Below are 14,015 nucleotides of genomic sequence, written 5' to 3'. Positions count from 1 at the left end.
GGGCCCAAAGAACAAAAAATTTGTGAATACCAAAAAAGTTTATTCATGTGAAGATAAATTAACCATACAATAGGTCCTCAGTAGTAAAAAAGGGTGGAAAATGAAGTAAAGTGAATGACTTTGTCAATTTTATTTGTAGTCTTAATGATGGGATAAATATTTTATTTAAACTCAATTCTATAGTGTTTTATGGAATTAAACCAATGACATAAGTTTCAAATACGATAATAAATATTAAACCGTAGATAATGTCATCGAAAAATAGGTACTTAGTACTTAAAGAAAAGTTCAATTAAACACAAATACTTTGTTACATTAAACACACTGAAGTCATTAATGGAAATTAACTACTAATCATAAAGATTACTAAACATACTATTGAGACTTCCCTAAACACATAACGAACTAAGCTTTAGTCATCGACATTATTGGCAGCAACTGGGTTTGTTGCATCCAAATTGTCACTTCAGGAGGATGTAGGGTCACTGAAAGCTTCATTGGGAGATCATGTGGGAGTGGAAGGAAAAAGGCAACCATGTCGCGAACATCATCATCCGTAAGGAGCTTAATTATTTCATACTAGTCCCAATGTCCTAACACAAGCTTGTGAAACCATACATCTTTGACTCTTTTTCCATGACTGCAGCAACAATAGCGTGCAATTTCTTCCTTCAACATCTGTAAATTCATAGTAGTCGACACATAAAAAGCACAATTTATGCGACCTTCGTAGTTGACAGCAATAAAAAAACTATTGTGAATGTTATTTTCGTGATGGATTACCATCCTTGTTTTCGTAATAAGCAGTTATGGTTGTGAACTAAACGACATAATAATTTATAAACGGCTTGGTTACTTTATAGTAAAAAAAAAATTCTTTACCCCTGCATTATAGTGGGTTCACGTGGTAAAGTGAAATAAAGCCTGATTGGCATTCATCGTACAATGTGTATATCAACTGTGTCTGTAATGTTGATATCATGTGATGACATTGACTAAAGCCTATTACTCATCAGGTGCAGTGCTTTTAATTTTAACCTGACATATCACATGCCAAATAATTAAAGTTGCAACACATAGAGAAAATCACTACAACACAAACCACTATGGAAAAAACTTGGGTTGTTCTGTAAAGTGGATCTAAATATTGTTTGTTCGATTAGTCTACTTTGAATATAAACCATTAACATAAAAAAAAAAAAAATTGTCATTGTTGTAACCCACGTTGAGCCATCCAGGCTATAAATAATGCTCTTCATCAATTGATTCATCAATCTAATCAAGTCAATCTAAAAGCATTAAACAAAACAAGCAATATAGATTTAAAAAAATAAAAAAATAAAAACATATTGAATTTCAAAATATGGGAGCATATAATACTTGAATTCAAAATCCAAGAGAAGACTGAACCGAATTTTGAAATCTGAGGAAGTACAATACCAAATTTCAAAATTCGAGAGAAGATTTAACTGGATTTCGAAATCCGGTAGAATCCTTAACCAAATTTCGAAATCCAATGAGTTTTTAAACCGAATTTCGAAATTTGGTGGCTTCCTAAACCAAATTTTGAAATCCAATGAGTCCCTAAACCGAATTTTAATATCCAGTACACTCCTAAATTTCGTAAATTACTTAATTGGATTTCGAAATTTGATGCTTTCCTAAATTGAATTTCAAAATCTGATGCTTTGTCAACCGGATTTTGAAATCCGGTAGTTACTGAAACATTTTTTTCATATGACTTTCAAGATCTGGTGAATACTTTTTCAAACCAGATTTTGAAATCCGATACATGCAAAATATAATAAACATAAAACCCAATCCGGAAAATTCAAAAAAGAACCGTGTGTATAAGTGAAGAAGAACGAATTGAATACGTACCTATCTATGAACTGATACTTAATTCCAAACAAACAAAGATGAACGAAAATGAAGGAAGAAACGCACCAAAACTTTGTTGAAAGAAGAAGAAATCTGAAGTTGAAGAGAGAAAACGTCATCGGAGTTGCTTTTGAAAGTGACTTGGGGTGCCAGGATCAATAAATATAGCACCTTCCGCAGTGAATACATTTGATAAACAAAAATTACTTTTATATATTTGGCATCACAATAAAGTTTGGGGTGTAGGATGAAAAATTGGAGATACAGGAAGAAAGCCCCTCTAATTTTGTTCCATCTTGCTTTATCATACCTACTACCTCCTAAATAATAGGATGAATGGTAAATATTTCTAAATATATAAATATACCTCTATATCATCATTAAAATCAACACATGCACATTGAATTTTCCAACTTAAAGTCTGTATGCAATAAAATAATACTTAATTATAATTTTTATCCTATTAATTATTTTTTTTAATTTGATATCTCTATTGATGAAATATTTAATCTATTCACTTAATTGTAAAATGAAACAATGTGACTCTTTGAAGGTTCAATAGAGATTTTAAAATTTTCAAAATGCGATGACTCTGTTAAAATTGATATCACTAGTTTTATAGTCACTATACATTCGTCATAATTACATTACCCAATTGAAACTATCAATATTTGTTTATTAATGATTTTACTAATTGAACAAAAATAATTAGATTGTTGCACTTTTAGAAATTGAGAGTTGATTAATCTTTTATTAATAATAAGATTAAATGGATCAAATAAATACTAAGATCAAAAGGAATAAGGTAATTAAGCCATGAAATAATGTAAGTTCATAATAATCCACAAAGCATTACAAATATCTAATAAAACTATTTAACTAAACAATTCATTACAACACAACAAAAAGTCCAACCCGAAGGCTCAATCTAATGAACTCAACCTGTCCTTGATCCACTGGATTGGCAAATTATGTGGATTGAAAGATTGACTCATGTAATATAACCCAACTCGTTTCAAATTAAATGAGTTGGTCCAATGGATTCAACTTATTTTGACATCTTAAACCTGGGGTTATTGCACATGAATCTTCAAATCCCAAGTTATCACATAACTACTCATGCTCAAGGAAAATTTTACCATGCTAGTTCATCAGCGTAACATCTAGATATTGTGTTAAGGTGTTGGTACGCAAGACTTTATCTGCAGTGTGTGAATGCCGATGACACAGCTGTAGAAGCTTCCATGTTATAGTGACCAAAAATGATACTGACAGCATCCTAGAATGCAAACTCACGTCAAAATTCAATACACTAAAAATTTCCAGCATCATAATGAAGGAAAACAGCCAAGTTAGTATTATTTTATTAAGGGATTAATGAGAAGAGTAACAATTCGTATATGAAAAGTAAGCAGAATATTCTATGCTTAAAAATCACTAATATAAGGACAACCATAGTTTCTAAGCTATAATTTTTATATTGGTAAAATAATGACAGCATCCTTAACCAAATGTTTCCTGTGATAAGCAGATTTCTCTGACCAAAAAATTGAAACGACAAGAATGTGAAAGATAGATGTTTTGTACTAGTTACCTGTAAGTGTTCAACCATTGTAAATGATATGTCTGCCATTGTAAGTGAGCTCCTTACTTTCTTCCAAATATTTGAAGAAGGAAGATAGTGCAGTTTTATCATTTTGATTATCTCTCTTAACCAACCACTCGTCATAAAGTTGGATATTTACATCCCTGTCAGAAGTTGTGATCCATAGTTACTAAAAGAAGGAGGATACCAGCACCTATATATAATTTATTTCCATGAAGTATGTTGTACAAGTAAATGAACACAAACTGAAAAAACAAATCCACAGATACAGATGTGAATGAAGTTTTACAAACAAAATCAACACACCTTTTCAAGGCAAGAACTTCATAGTTTCTCCGAAGGTAATCAGCATGATTTTTAAGGGCATCCTGTGCATATGGTCTGCCTACAGTCCTTATTGCAGCCGCATTTAATAAAGCTTCCAAGGAACCATGTTTTTTAATAAGTTTCAGAGCAGTCTTCCGACCAAAACTAGGGACCAGATGCTGGATACCAGGAACGCCGTCTACTTCATCACCTACAATACATCCTACACAATCACAGCGTACATAAACCAAAATGTTAGTCATAATGGCATCACCGTTTAGCCATCAAGTAAAACAACTTTAAAAAGGGTCAGAAAAATTCTACTGCGTTGAATTTTAACTCTGCAACCACGTTCTAGTTCTTCATGCTACAAACTTCTATTGGAAAGTTGAAAAGCCCATTAAAGCCCACCAAATCAAATAATTTTTAAAACAACAGATTTGTACATTGGCTCAGCCTCACATTATTTTATATATTGAAAACGGATACTGCTGTTAAAATGTAGATGACGAACGTTTCAAACAGAAATAAACTGTAATGTATGTTATACTCACTAAAGCTCAGATCAGATTCTGGGTCACAATTATACTGATCCCTGTAGTGCCTCAGGGTGTAGAAGGACCACCTTTGTAACTCTGGCAAAGGCATAACTATTTGCACATCTTCAGATATAAGTTGCTTAAAATCCTTATCAGGGGAGCCAATGACCACTCGAAACCCTTTATTGACAACTTTTCCAGCTAGAGTAGCTACAACATCATCAGCTTCATGACCATCAACTTTTACAACCTGCACGGTTTCATCTTGTCACTAATGAATGATATGATTGAATAAAAAAAACGACCTTTTCACTTTTGCATACATTTATGAGAATAATATGTACATATAATTCTAACGTGACTGAAAAACATAAACATACATTCTAAGAAATGAAGTACGATACTAGTCAGAAATTAAAATTATATACAAGTACACCTAAAATTTCGAAGGGGAATGGAATAATAGCAATGGTACAGAGCAACTCACAGGCACGTTGCATTTTCCAAGAACATCATTTATGACTTGGTGTGACCTCCCAACATGGCCGCTTGACATGTGTCTCGTGAACTTTTTCCTATGTGCTTTATATGAAGGTAGCAACTTTCTGCGATGCTCGCTGCCTCCTTCTCCATCAATAACCTGCTCAATCATTTCAATGCCTTAAGGGAGAGAAAAGAACATAAAAGGAAAAAGGAAATACAATACCGAATGAAACTTTTATTTTTACAGCATAAAAATATTCTGGCTGAGGATTCAAAAGAAATGCCCATGCAGCAGTAAATGGTTTGGAGTCACTGAACTATGGAAATTACATGTATGCACTGTAAGTATTCATTCCATCAACAAATTAAATTATTGAAACTACATACGGGCACTCTCAGTATCCACTAACCATCAAATTTGTCGTAATCCACGAAAATTTTACCAAAAAATGCATATTCGAAGAAAGTGCATCAGGCTTAAGTGAGATTTCCATAAATTAGTCCTTGAAGTCCAGGGACTTCATGCATAATTAACAGAGAACTAATATGACATCAAGAACTAATATAAGTTCTCATATTACAATTGGAATGTGAAAGTTTTGCTGCTTGCCGTAGTCGTACTCAGCTCAAAAAGGACTTACTTCAGAAAATACTCATTCTCTCTACAAAAAACTACAACTTGAACTTTACCTTGATAATCTATATATATTCAGACAAACTTCTTCCTAACTATTTTTACAAGAAAAAGAAAAAAAAAAATTAAATACCTCTATTCATAAATTAAAATTAAGTTATACATAAATTAAAATGAATTACTCACAATTATAACAGAAAACTAATAAAAGACAGTAATTACAGAAAGCTAAACCACTGTAAAAGAAAGATTAGTAACAGCAGCTAACTATCTAACAACTCCTACAAGCTTGTATCAGCATCTCCAATATTCTCTAAAAAGATGACTTTTAATACTTAAAAAGGGTGTTTCATCCCATTTGACCATAACAAGGACTGGTGTAGTAAAGGTTAGTTTGAAATTCTAACAAGAGAACCCACTACCAAATTCATTCGTTCACAAACAAATAGAGTTAGAGAGATTACAGCAATGACGGGGTCAGTGAGGCTGACTTGAGAGAGAAACAGAGAGAGCCAGCGGCCAAAGGAGTGCAAGCTGGGCTTGCTTCCTTCGTAACAGAGCGGGTTAACGTCCAAAAAGAACACCCTCTTCCTCTTTCCAGAGAGAGGCTGCGCGCAACGTGTTTGATCAAATGACTCAGTGAAAAGCACCTTCTCTGTTTTGGTTGTTGCTGCCTTTTGGGTTCTGCAGGATGCGGAGAAGGTCGGGTAGCGCTTGCAAGGGAAACGAGGCTGAACGTAAGGGTGTGTCAACAGACTCATTTGTAACGTTTGCATCTTTCTCTCTTATTGTATGAACATCGTGGTTACCCTCCCGACACTCGCTTCGAGCAATGTGGGAAGTTAGAAAATGGATTATGTTTGTAGAATATGATAAATAAGCACACATGTGATGTGAAAAATGAATCAACAAATCATTAAGAAAAAAACTAAATTAATGTTAATTATAATAAATTTTAAATAAAATTAATTTTGTGAATTAAATTGTAATTGTTTTTGTTATATTAAGAATAACGTATATTCATATTTATCAAAAAATAAAAATAAATGTGTTTGAATCATTTAAAACTTTATTTTTATCTTCAAAAATTAATTGAAAATATATACTTGTTATGAGTAAACTTTTGCTTAAAATTTTATACTGAAACTTTAATATGTTTTTAATCTTTATAAAAATTAGAGAGTTTTAATTTAAAAAATTAAAACAATTATTTTTAGGTTTTATAAAATATTTGAATTTTAGTTTTGTTTAATTAAAATGTGTTTCTTTGATGTTTTTTTTTCTATTTCTTCAAAATTTCAAATTATTATTTTTAGTCTCCAATATTATTTAAGATAGACAAATAACATTTTAAGTTTTGTTCAACATATAAAGAAAATTGCAAGTGCTGATTTTTAAAATAAAAAGGATTAAAAACAAAAAAAAAGTAAAAAGCAATAATTTTACAATAACTAATATTATGTAAGCAAATTAAATAAGATTATTGAAGATAAGCAAGCAAATCTTTTTAATATAGGTTGGTAATTTTTTACTTGATATTATAATTAAATATGTTTTTTCTGTCTTGTGAAAATTAAAATTAATTCGTTTTTCTAAATTTATTTGACATTTCAAATGTGTTTTATGATATTATTTGAGTGGTTTATATTGTTTGACATATTCCCACTTCAATATTAACTGAAAAAACATGAAAAAAAAAACATTTGTAATCATTGATATTATTATTGTAATACCGAGCTCGCTACGTATAAAGAGGTTAAGCTTCTTGTAACACCCCATTTATTTAATAAAGCAAAATAAAGGACATGTCACGCTGAATAATATAAGAAGCGAGAATAAAAGATTATGACGTCACTCATACAAATATCCCAAACTTAAAGGACGAATAAAAGCGGCACACCACGATGCCAAGTACCAAGTAAGCAAAAGAGTGATAAAGACTTAAACCAATCTACAAAGAAAATAATACATGGGCCTTAGCCCTAAATGAAGAGCCCAAAGACAGAAGCCAATCCAAAGACTAAGCAGCGGAACCATCACCTCCCTGTTGACCACGAGTGTTCCTCGCATCTGCTCACATCAACAAGTTGATGATCATCGCAAAAGAGAGTACCACACAGCAGAACACACAACAATAAAAGTAGGGTAAGCTAGAGCATAAAATAATTTCATCAAGCAATCTGATACGCTTTCACAGTCATCAACACACAAAACACCCAAACACGCTATGACTCTCAAACCAACACACTAAGACTTGACTCGACTTATCCAGATACATACAATCTGGTCAGATTCAGCGGATGCTTGCACTTGTGGTGGATACCTCTGCTCACCCCCGAGTTATGTGTTACAAGTGTTACAATGAATCAATTCCCTCACATACAAGGTTAGCCCTTAATGAGTTTCAGGCCTCCTGCTACTCTCACCACAAGAGTCAGTCCGCTCTAAGTGAGACTAACTGACTCCTTAGAGTGTCAGGATGCAACCTTACCTTGAATCCTTACCAGACCATATAGATGGGGCACCACCATGAACACCCACTAACAAGGGCCATGGAATCCCGACCGCTGAAGTGTGACCCCGAAAGTCTCACCTAGAGGCTCTAGGGAATTACACACTGACACGGACCAATCATAAACAAACCAATACTATTTAACATGCACAAGTACATACATATATATATATATATATATATATATACACTTATATATCATGACAACCTTCACAATTCCATTCTCACTTGTATTTCATATTGAATCCATCCCACTCATCCTTCACAAATACAAATGTAGGAGTGTATTTCCTACCAGCACCATGCCACATTCATTGATCCACATTCTCTCATATCTCATGTTAAGGCCATACCAACCCATCATTTCAAATTCCATGAATCATCCCATACAAACAACATGCTCACCTCATATTAAAACTCATGAATCATAATTCCCTCTATCTCATACAAGGTCACTCAATTCATATAGTTCATACCCAAGGCAAAGCATAGCAAGCCAAACATACAATTAAAGCCCCAACAACATAAAAGGTACAGTTGTATAAAGAAATCTTGTGCCAGTCTTGTTGGCAAAAAGAAGGAAGTCGAGTGATTTTGAATGATGATCAAGCACTAATGAAGACAAAGTGTTTAATTATGCAAATGTTATCTTGTAAAATAAAATAAGTGTATTGTAGAATAGTTTAATTAAACTTAGAATCAGCAGCATGGCAATCGTCTTTCTAAAAGGTTTCTTATTTTTAGAAAAACTACAGTGATAATCGATTATCACTATTGATAATCGATTATCTGTGCAGAACTTGTATTTTTCAAAAACCTACTGGAATAATCGATTATCCTATTCAAAATTTGCTTTTCAGGAAACCTATTGGAATAATCGATTATCCTTAGTGATAATCGATTATCCTTGGCAGTTGGAACATAACGATTCAGTTTTTAAACTTAAATTTCGAAAACCTACTGGAATAATCGATTATCCTTAGTGATAATCGATTATCTTTGGCAGTTGGAACATAACGACTCAATTTTTAACCTATTTTTCGAAAACTCTATTTAAGGAACTGCAGTTCAACTTCAAACATACCTTTTAAGATTCAGAGTTCTTTGGCTGTGACTGCAAAGTGTTGCTCTGTGAGATTTTTAAAGAAAGCTTTGAAAAACCTAGTGTGAGTGAGTGATAACTTTTTCTAAGTGAGTTCTTAGAAGATTGAGTGTTGTACTGTTGCTAGGAAAGCTGGTCATCCTCTGTGAGATTCAGGGGGAGTTCTGTTCATCTCTTGTGGTTGTTCAAGAGAGGTGTTTTCTAATCTTTACTCTTATATAATCTGTTGTAATTTGATTATTATAGTGATTGAGTTAATCTCTTTGTTTAAGAGATTAGCAACTGGACGTATGGTCTTTTGATCTGAACCAATATAAATATCAGTGTGCATCTTCTTCCCTTAAACTCCTTATTTATCTGCACTTGCATTTAAAGTAACTATTATTTTAAGTTAATTAATTAAATTTTGAGAAAAATTTTTAAAAATTGTCAAGATTTTTAAAAATCCAATTCACCCCCCCTCCCTCTTGATTTTTGACCATTGTTTAGTCATTCCGCTGCGCGATACCAACAATTGGTATCAGAGCTTGCTTTGATAGTTATTCAAATTCTTCGAAAATGGTAGGGTCAAATCAAACTTTTGCTGAAGGTGCGTCTATCAATAGACCTCCACTTTTCACGGGTGAAAACTATCCTTTTTGGAAAGTCAAAATGCAAATATTTTTAGAATCAGTTGATAGGGGTATTTAGGATGCTGTTTTGAATGGACCATTTGTGCCTGTTAATGTTGTTAATGAAGTGCAAGAACCAAAGCCTTTTGCTCAATGGACTGCTGATGAAAACAGGCGAGCTCAATATGACGTTAAAGCCAGAAACATTATATCATCTGCTCTAACTCTTGATGAGTTCTACAGAATTTCTGTCTGCACCAGTGCACGCGAGATGTGGGAAATCCTTCGAGTGACTCATGAAGGAACTGACGATGTTAAACGGGCTAGAAAGAACTCCTTGATACAAGAATATGAGATGTTTCGAATACAGTAGGGAGAAACCATCTACGATGTGCAGAAGCGGTTCACACACATTGTCAACCATCTCAATGGGCTAGGTAAAACATTTGATACTGATGAACTTAACATAAAAATTCTTAAATCTTTGAATAGGACTTGGCAGCCAAAGGTGACGACTATCACGGAGTCACAAAATCTTGCAACAATGACCATGGCGGCTCTGTTTGGAAAACTGAGAGAGCACGAGCTTGAGTTGGGAAGACTGAATGATGAAGAAGATCAAGGAAGAAAGAAGAATATTGCATTCAAAACTGAGGTTATAAAAGGCAAGAAGCAAAAAGAGGAAGAAGATTCTGATGATGATGAGAATCTCAGTCTCATGATAAAGAAGTTCACAAAGTTCATGAAGTCCAAAGGAATAAATCAATTCAAGAGTAATAAGAAGGAGAATCAAGGAAGCTCTTCAAACTTTAAATGCTATGGATGTGGAGAAACTGGTCATGTAAAAGCAGACTGCCCAAATTCAAAAAGGATTGATGAAAAGAAAAGCAAGAAATATTATAAGAAAAAGGCATACATAGCGTGGGAAGATAATGCCTCAAGTTCATCCAACTCTGAAGGATCCGATGAGGAAGAAGCAAACCTTTGCTTAATGGCCAATAGTGATCACTCTGACAGTGAGGTAAGCTCCTCTGACAATGAAAATGATTATGATTCTCTTTATGATGCTTTTCAAGAATTGCTTGCTAAATCCAATAAACTAGATATTGCTCACAAAAAATTAAAAAAGGATTTTAAAGAATTACAAGACAATCTTGAAAAATCTCTTGAAGAAGAAAATGTTTTGAAAAATAAAATCTTAAGTTTAAAAAATAGAGAAATTGAGGCAGTTGAATGTGAATCTTGCAAAAGCCATATGTTTGAGTTAATGATTTTAGAAAAACAACTTAAAGATGCTTTAGAAAATAAATCTTTTGAAAAACATGTTTTTGAGAAAAAGAATCTAAGAAGAAACAAATATGTTCCTAAAAATAAAATTAAAAGGACTCGCAGAGTGTGGGTAGAAAAAGGAACTGCTCATTATAGAAATACTTGTTTAGCTACTTGTTTTTATTGCATGAAAAAGGGGCATACATCAAATAAATGCAATATTAAACACTATGATGTTCCAAATGGAAAGTATACTTGGATGCCTATTGCTAGATAATTCTTATATCTCTCTAACCCCAAGGACCCAATAAAGTTAATGGTGACCTAAAGAAATTATTTTTTCTTATTTTGTAGTTAACTTCCAAAGCTAGAAAATCAATGTGGTACCTTGACAGTGGATGCTCAAGACACATGACGGGTGATAAAAGGAAGATCAAGAATCTCAAAAGAAAGGATCAAGGATTTGTTACATATGGAGATAACAACAAAGGGAAAATAATTGGAATTGGAGATGTTGGTGGAGGGGATACCTTGGAGATCAAGGATGTGCTACTTGTAGAAGGACTGAAGCACAATCTTCTCAGTATTAGTCAACTATGCGACAAAGGTCTCAAAGTTATCTTTGAAAGTGATTACTACACTATCCACCAAAAGGATTCTAAGGAAATTGCTTTAAAAGATATGAGACACAACATATCTATTTAATTGATCTTGATTGTGCATTATCTAGTGATATAACATGTCTCGTTGCAAAAGAAGAAAATCCTTGGTTGTGGCATAAAAGGGCTGCTCATATTCACATGAAACAGTTGAATAAGTTGATTTCTAAGGATTTAGTAATTGGTTTACCAAAAATAAAATTTGAAAAAGATAAAATATGCGCTGCTTGTCAAAAAGGAAAACAAGTAAGATCATCCTTTCATTCAAAAAATATTTTATCTACTTCAAAGCCTTTAGAGCTTTTGCATATGGATTTATTTGGTCCCTCTAGGATTAAGAGTTATGGAGGAAATTATTATGCTCTTGTTATTGTGGATGACTACTCTAGGTTTACTTGGACCTTCTTTCTTACTTTAAAAAGTGAAGCCTTCAAAGCATTTAAAAAATTTGCAAAATTAGTTCAAAATGAAAAAGATTTGAAAATTAAGATTATAAGAAGTGATCATGGTGGGGAATTTCAAAATGAGTCTTTTGAAAATTTTTGTGATAAAAATGGAATTTTGCATAATTTCTCTACACCTAGGACACCTCAACAGAATGGAGTTGTAGAGAAGAAAAATAGATCCTTAGAGGAACTAACTAGAACAATGCTAAATGAATATAATGTTCCTAAATATTTTTGGGCTGATGCTGTGAGTACTGCATGTTATGTTTTAAATAGAATGCTTATTAGGCCTATTTTAAAAATTACTCCTTATGAATTATTTAAAGGTAGAAAGCCAAATATTGCTCATCTTAAAATTTTTGGATGCACGTGTTTTGTTTTAAATAATGGAAAAGAAAATTTAGGAAAATTTGATTCTAAAGTTGATGAGGCAATATTTCTAGGATATTCTCTTACTAGTAAAGCATATAGAGTCTTTAATCGAAGAACTTTGAATGTTGAAGAATCCATGCATGTTGTCTTTGATGAAGTTGTAGACCTTGAGGTGAACCCTCTTGAGTCAAATAAGCAAATTACAGGTGATGAAGAATATATGCAGGAGGCCCTTGATGAGATGTATTTAAATAAGAATCCACCTTATCAATCTGAAGATCTTGAAAAATGCTGGAAGTCACCAAGAGGACTATCTCTAGACAACATCATTGGTGATATTTCAAAAGGGGTAATCACTAGAAATATGAATAATTTATGTATGAATGTTGCTTTTGTTTCGCAGATTGAACCAAAAAATGTTCAAGAAGCTCTTCAAGATGATCAATGGTGCATTGCAATGCAAGAGGAGCTCAATCAATTTGAAAGAAATAAAGTATGGGAGTTGATTCCAAGAAATTAATCACTTCAAGTGATTGGAACAAGATTGGTTTTCAGAAATCAGATGGATGAAGATGGAAATATTACTAAGAACAAAGCTAGGCTTGTGGCAAAGGGATATCGACAAGAAGAAGGTATAGACTATGATGAAACATACGCCCCTGTTGCAAGGTTAGAAGTTATACGCTTACTTCTTGCTTATGCCTCTATTATGAAATTTAAATTATATCAAATGGATGTCAAAAGTGCTTTCTAAATGGTTTTATCAAAGAAGATGTGTACGTTGAACAACCTCCTGGTTTTGAGGATTACAAATTTCCAAATCATATTTATAAATTGAAAAAGGCACTTTACAGTTTAAAACAAGCACCTAGATCTTGGTATGAACGCTTAAGCACATTTTTGCTCGAAAATGATTTTGAAAGAGGTAAAATAGACTCAACTTTGTTTATTAAAAGAGTAGGTAAACACATTTTATTGGTTCAAGTGTATGTTGACGATATAATTTTTGGATCAACTGATAAATCTCTATGTGAAGGTTTTGCAAGCATAATGCAGGGTGAGTTGGAAATGTCAATGATGGGAGAATTAAACTTCTTCCTTGGTTTGCAAATTAAACAAATGGATGAAGGGACATTCATATCTCAATCTAAATATTGTAAGGAAATACTTAAAAAATTTGAAATGGATAATGCTAAAGCAGCAAGTACTCCTATGGCAACTTCTTGTTATTTGGATAAAGATGAATCAGGTATTGAGGTAAATCAAACCATGTTTAGAGGTATGATAGGATCTCTTTTATATCTTACTGCAAGTAGACCTGATATTATGCAATTTGTATGCGTTTGTGCTAGATATCAAGCTAATCCTAAGGAATCACATCTTATAGCAGTAAAAAGAATCTTAAAATATCTTAAAGGAACTATATCTTTTGGACTTTGGTATCCTTCTAGGGCATCACTTAGTTTAATAGGGTACTCTGATGCTGATTATGGTGGCTGTAAAATAGAAAGAAAAAGTACCAGTGGTACTTGTCACCTCTTAGGAAGCTCATTAGTTTCTTGGCACTCCAAAAAATAAGCCTGTGTGGCTTTGTC

At 32.9% G+C, this 14,015-nt stretch overlaps 2 protein-coding genes and 1 long non-coding RNA gene across 4 annotated transcripts; 1 reads left to right on the top strand and 2 right to left on the bottom strand.

The window, feature by feature from the left end:
- Window positions 1-269: 269 nt before the first annotated feature.
- LOC114181273 lies at window positions 270-2,114 on the bottom strand. Its single transcript, XR_003603784.1, has 2 exons — window positions 1,948-2,114; window positions 270-678 (listed from the first exon to the last, which is right to left on the bottom strand). It is a non-coding gene; the product is annotated as an uncharacterized LOC114181273 (long non-coding RNA).
- A 568-nt stretch (window positions 2,115-2,682) lies between these two features.
- On the bottom strand, window positions 2,683-6,306 carry LOC114181272 (5'-3' exonuclease). 2 transcript variants are annotated; one of them, XM_028067680.1, is made up of 6 exons: window positions 5,914-6,306; window positions 4,820-4,972; window positions 4,348-4,582; window positions 3,794-4,016; window positions 3,476-3,630; window positions 2,683-3,160 (listed from the first exon to the last, which is right to left on the bottom strand). In XM_028067680.1, the coding sequence occupies exons 1-5, from the start codon at window positions 6,223-6,225 to the stop codon at window positions 3,486-3,488; spliced, it is 1,068 nt and encodes a 355-aa protein (XP_027923481.1). In that variant the 5' UTR covers window positions 6,226-6,306; the 3' UTR covers window positions 2,683-3,160; window positions 3,476-3,485. The 2 variants fall into 2 exon arrangements, with proteins under 2 accessions (XP_027923481.1, XP_027923482.1); XM_028067681.1 differs by lacking the exon at window positions 2,683-3,160 and adding an exon at window positions 3,374-3,383.
- Window positions 6,307-9,621: 3,315 nt separating this feature from the next.
- LOC114180687 lies at window positions 9,622-11,648 on the top strand. The gene is made up of 5 exons (XM_028066990.1): window positions 9,622-9,652; window positions 9,803-10,043; window positions 10,167-10,447; window positions 10,634-10,695; window positions 11,298-11,648. Exons 1-5 carry the CDS (start codon window positions 9,622-9,624, stop codon window positions 11,646-11,648), a joined length of 966 nt encoding a protein of 321 aa, XP_027922791.1.
- Window positions 11,649-14,015: the final 2,367 nt, after the last annotated feature.

The sequence above is a fragment of the Vigna unguiculata genome, chromosome 4 (assembly GCF_004118075.2).
Source record: "Vigna unguiculata cultivar IT97K-499-35 chromosome 4, ASM411807v1, whole genome shotgun sequence".
NCBI lineage: Eukaryota > Viridiplantae > Streptophyta > Magnoliopsida > Fabales > Fabaceae > Vigna > Vigna unguiculata.
Note: the sequence above shows the minus strand (reverse complement) of the source record. Positions and strands in the feature narration are given on the sequence as shown.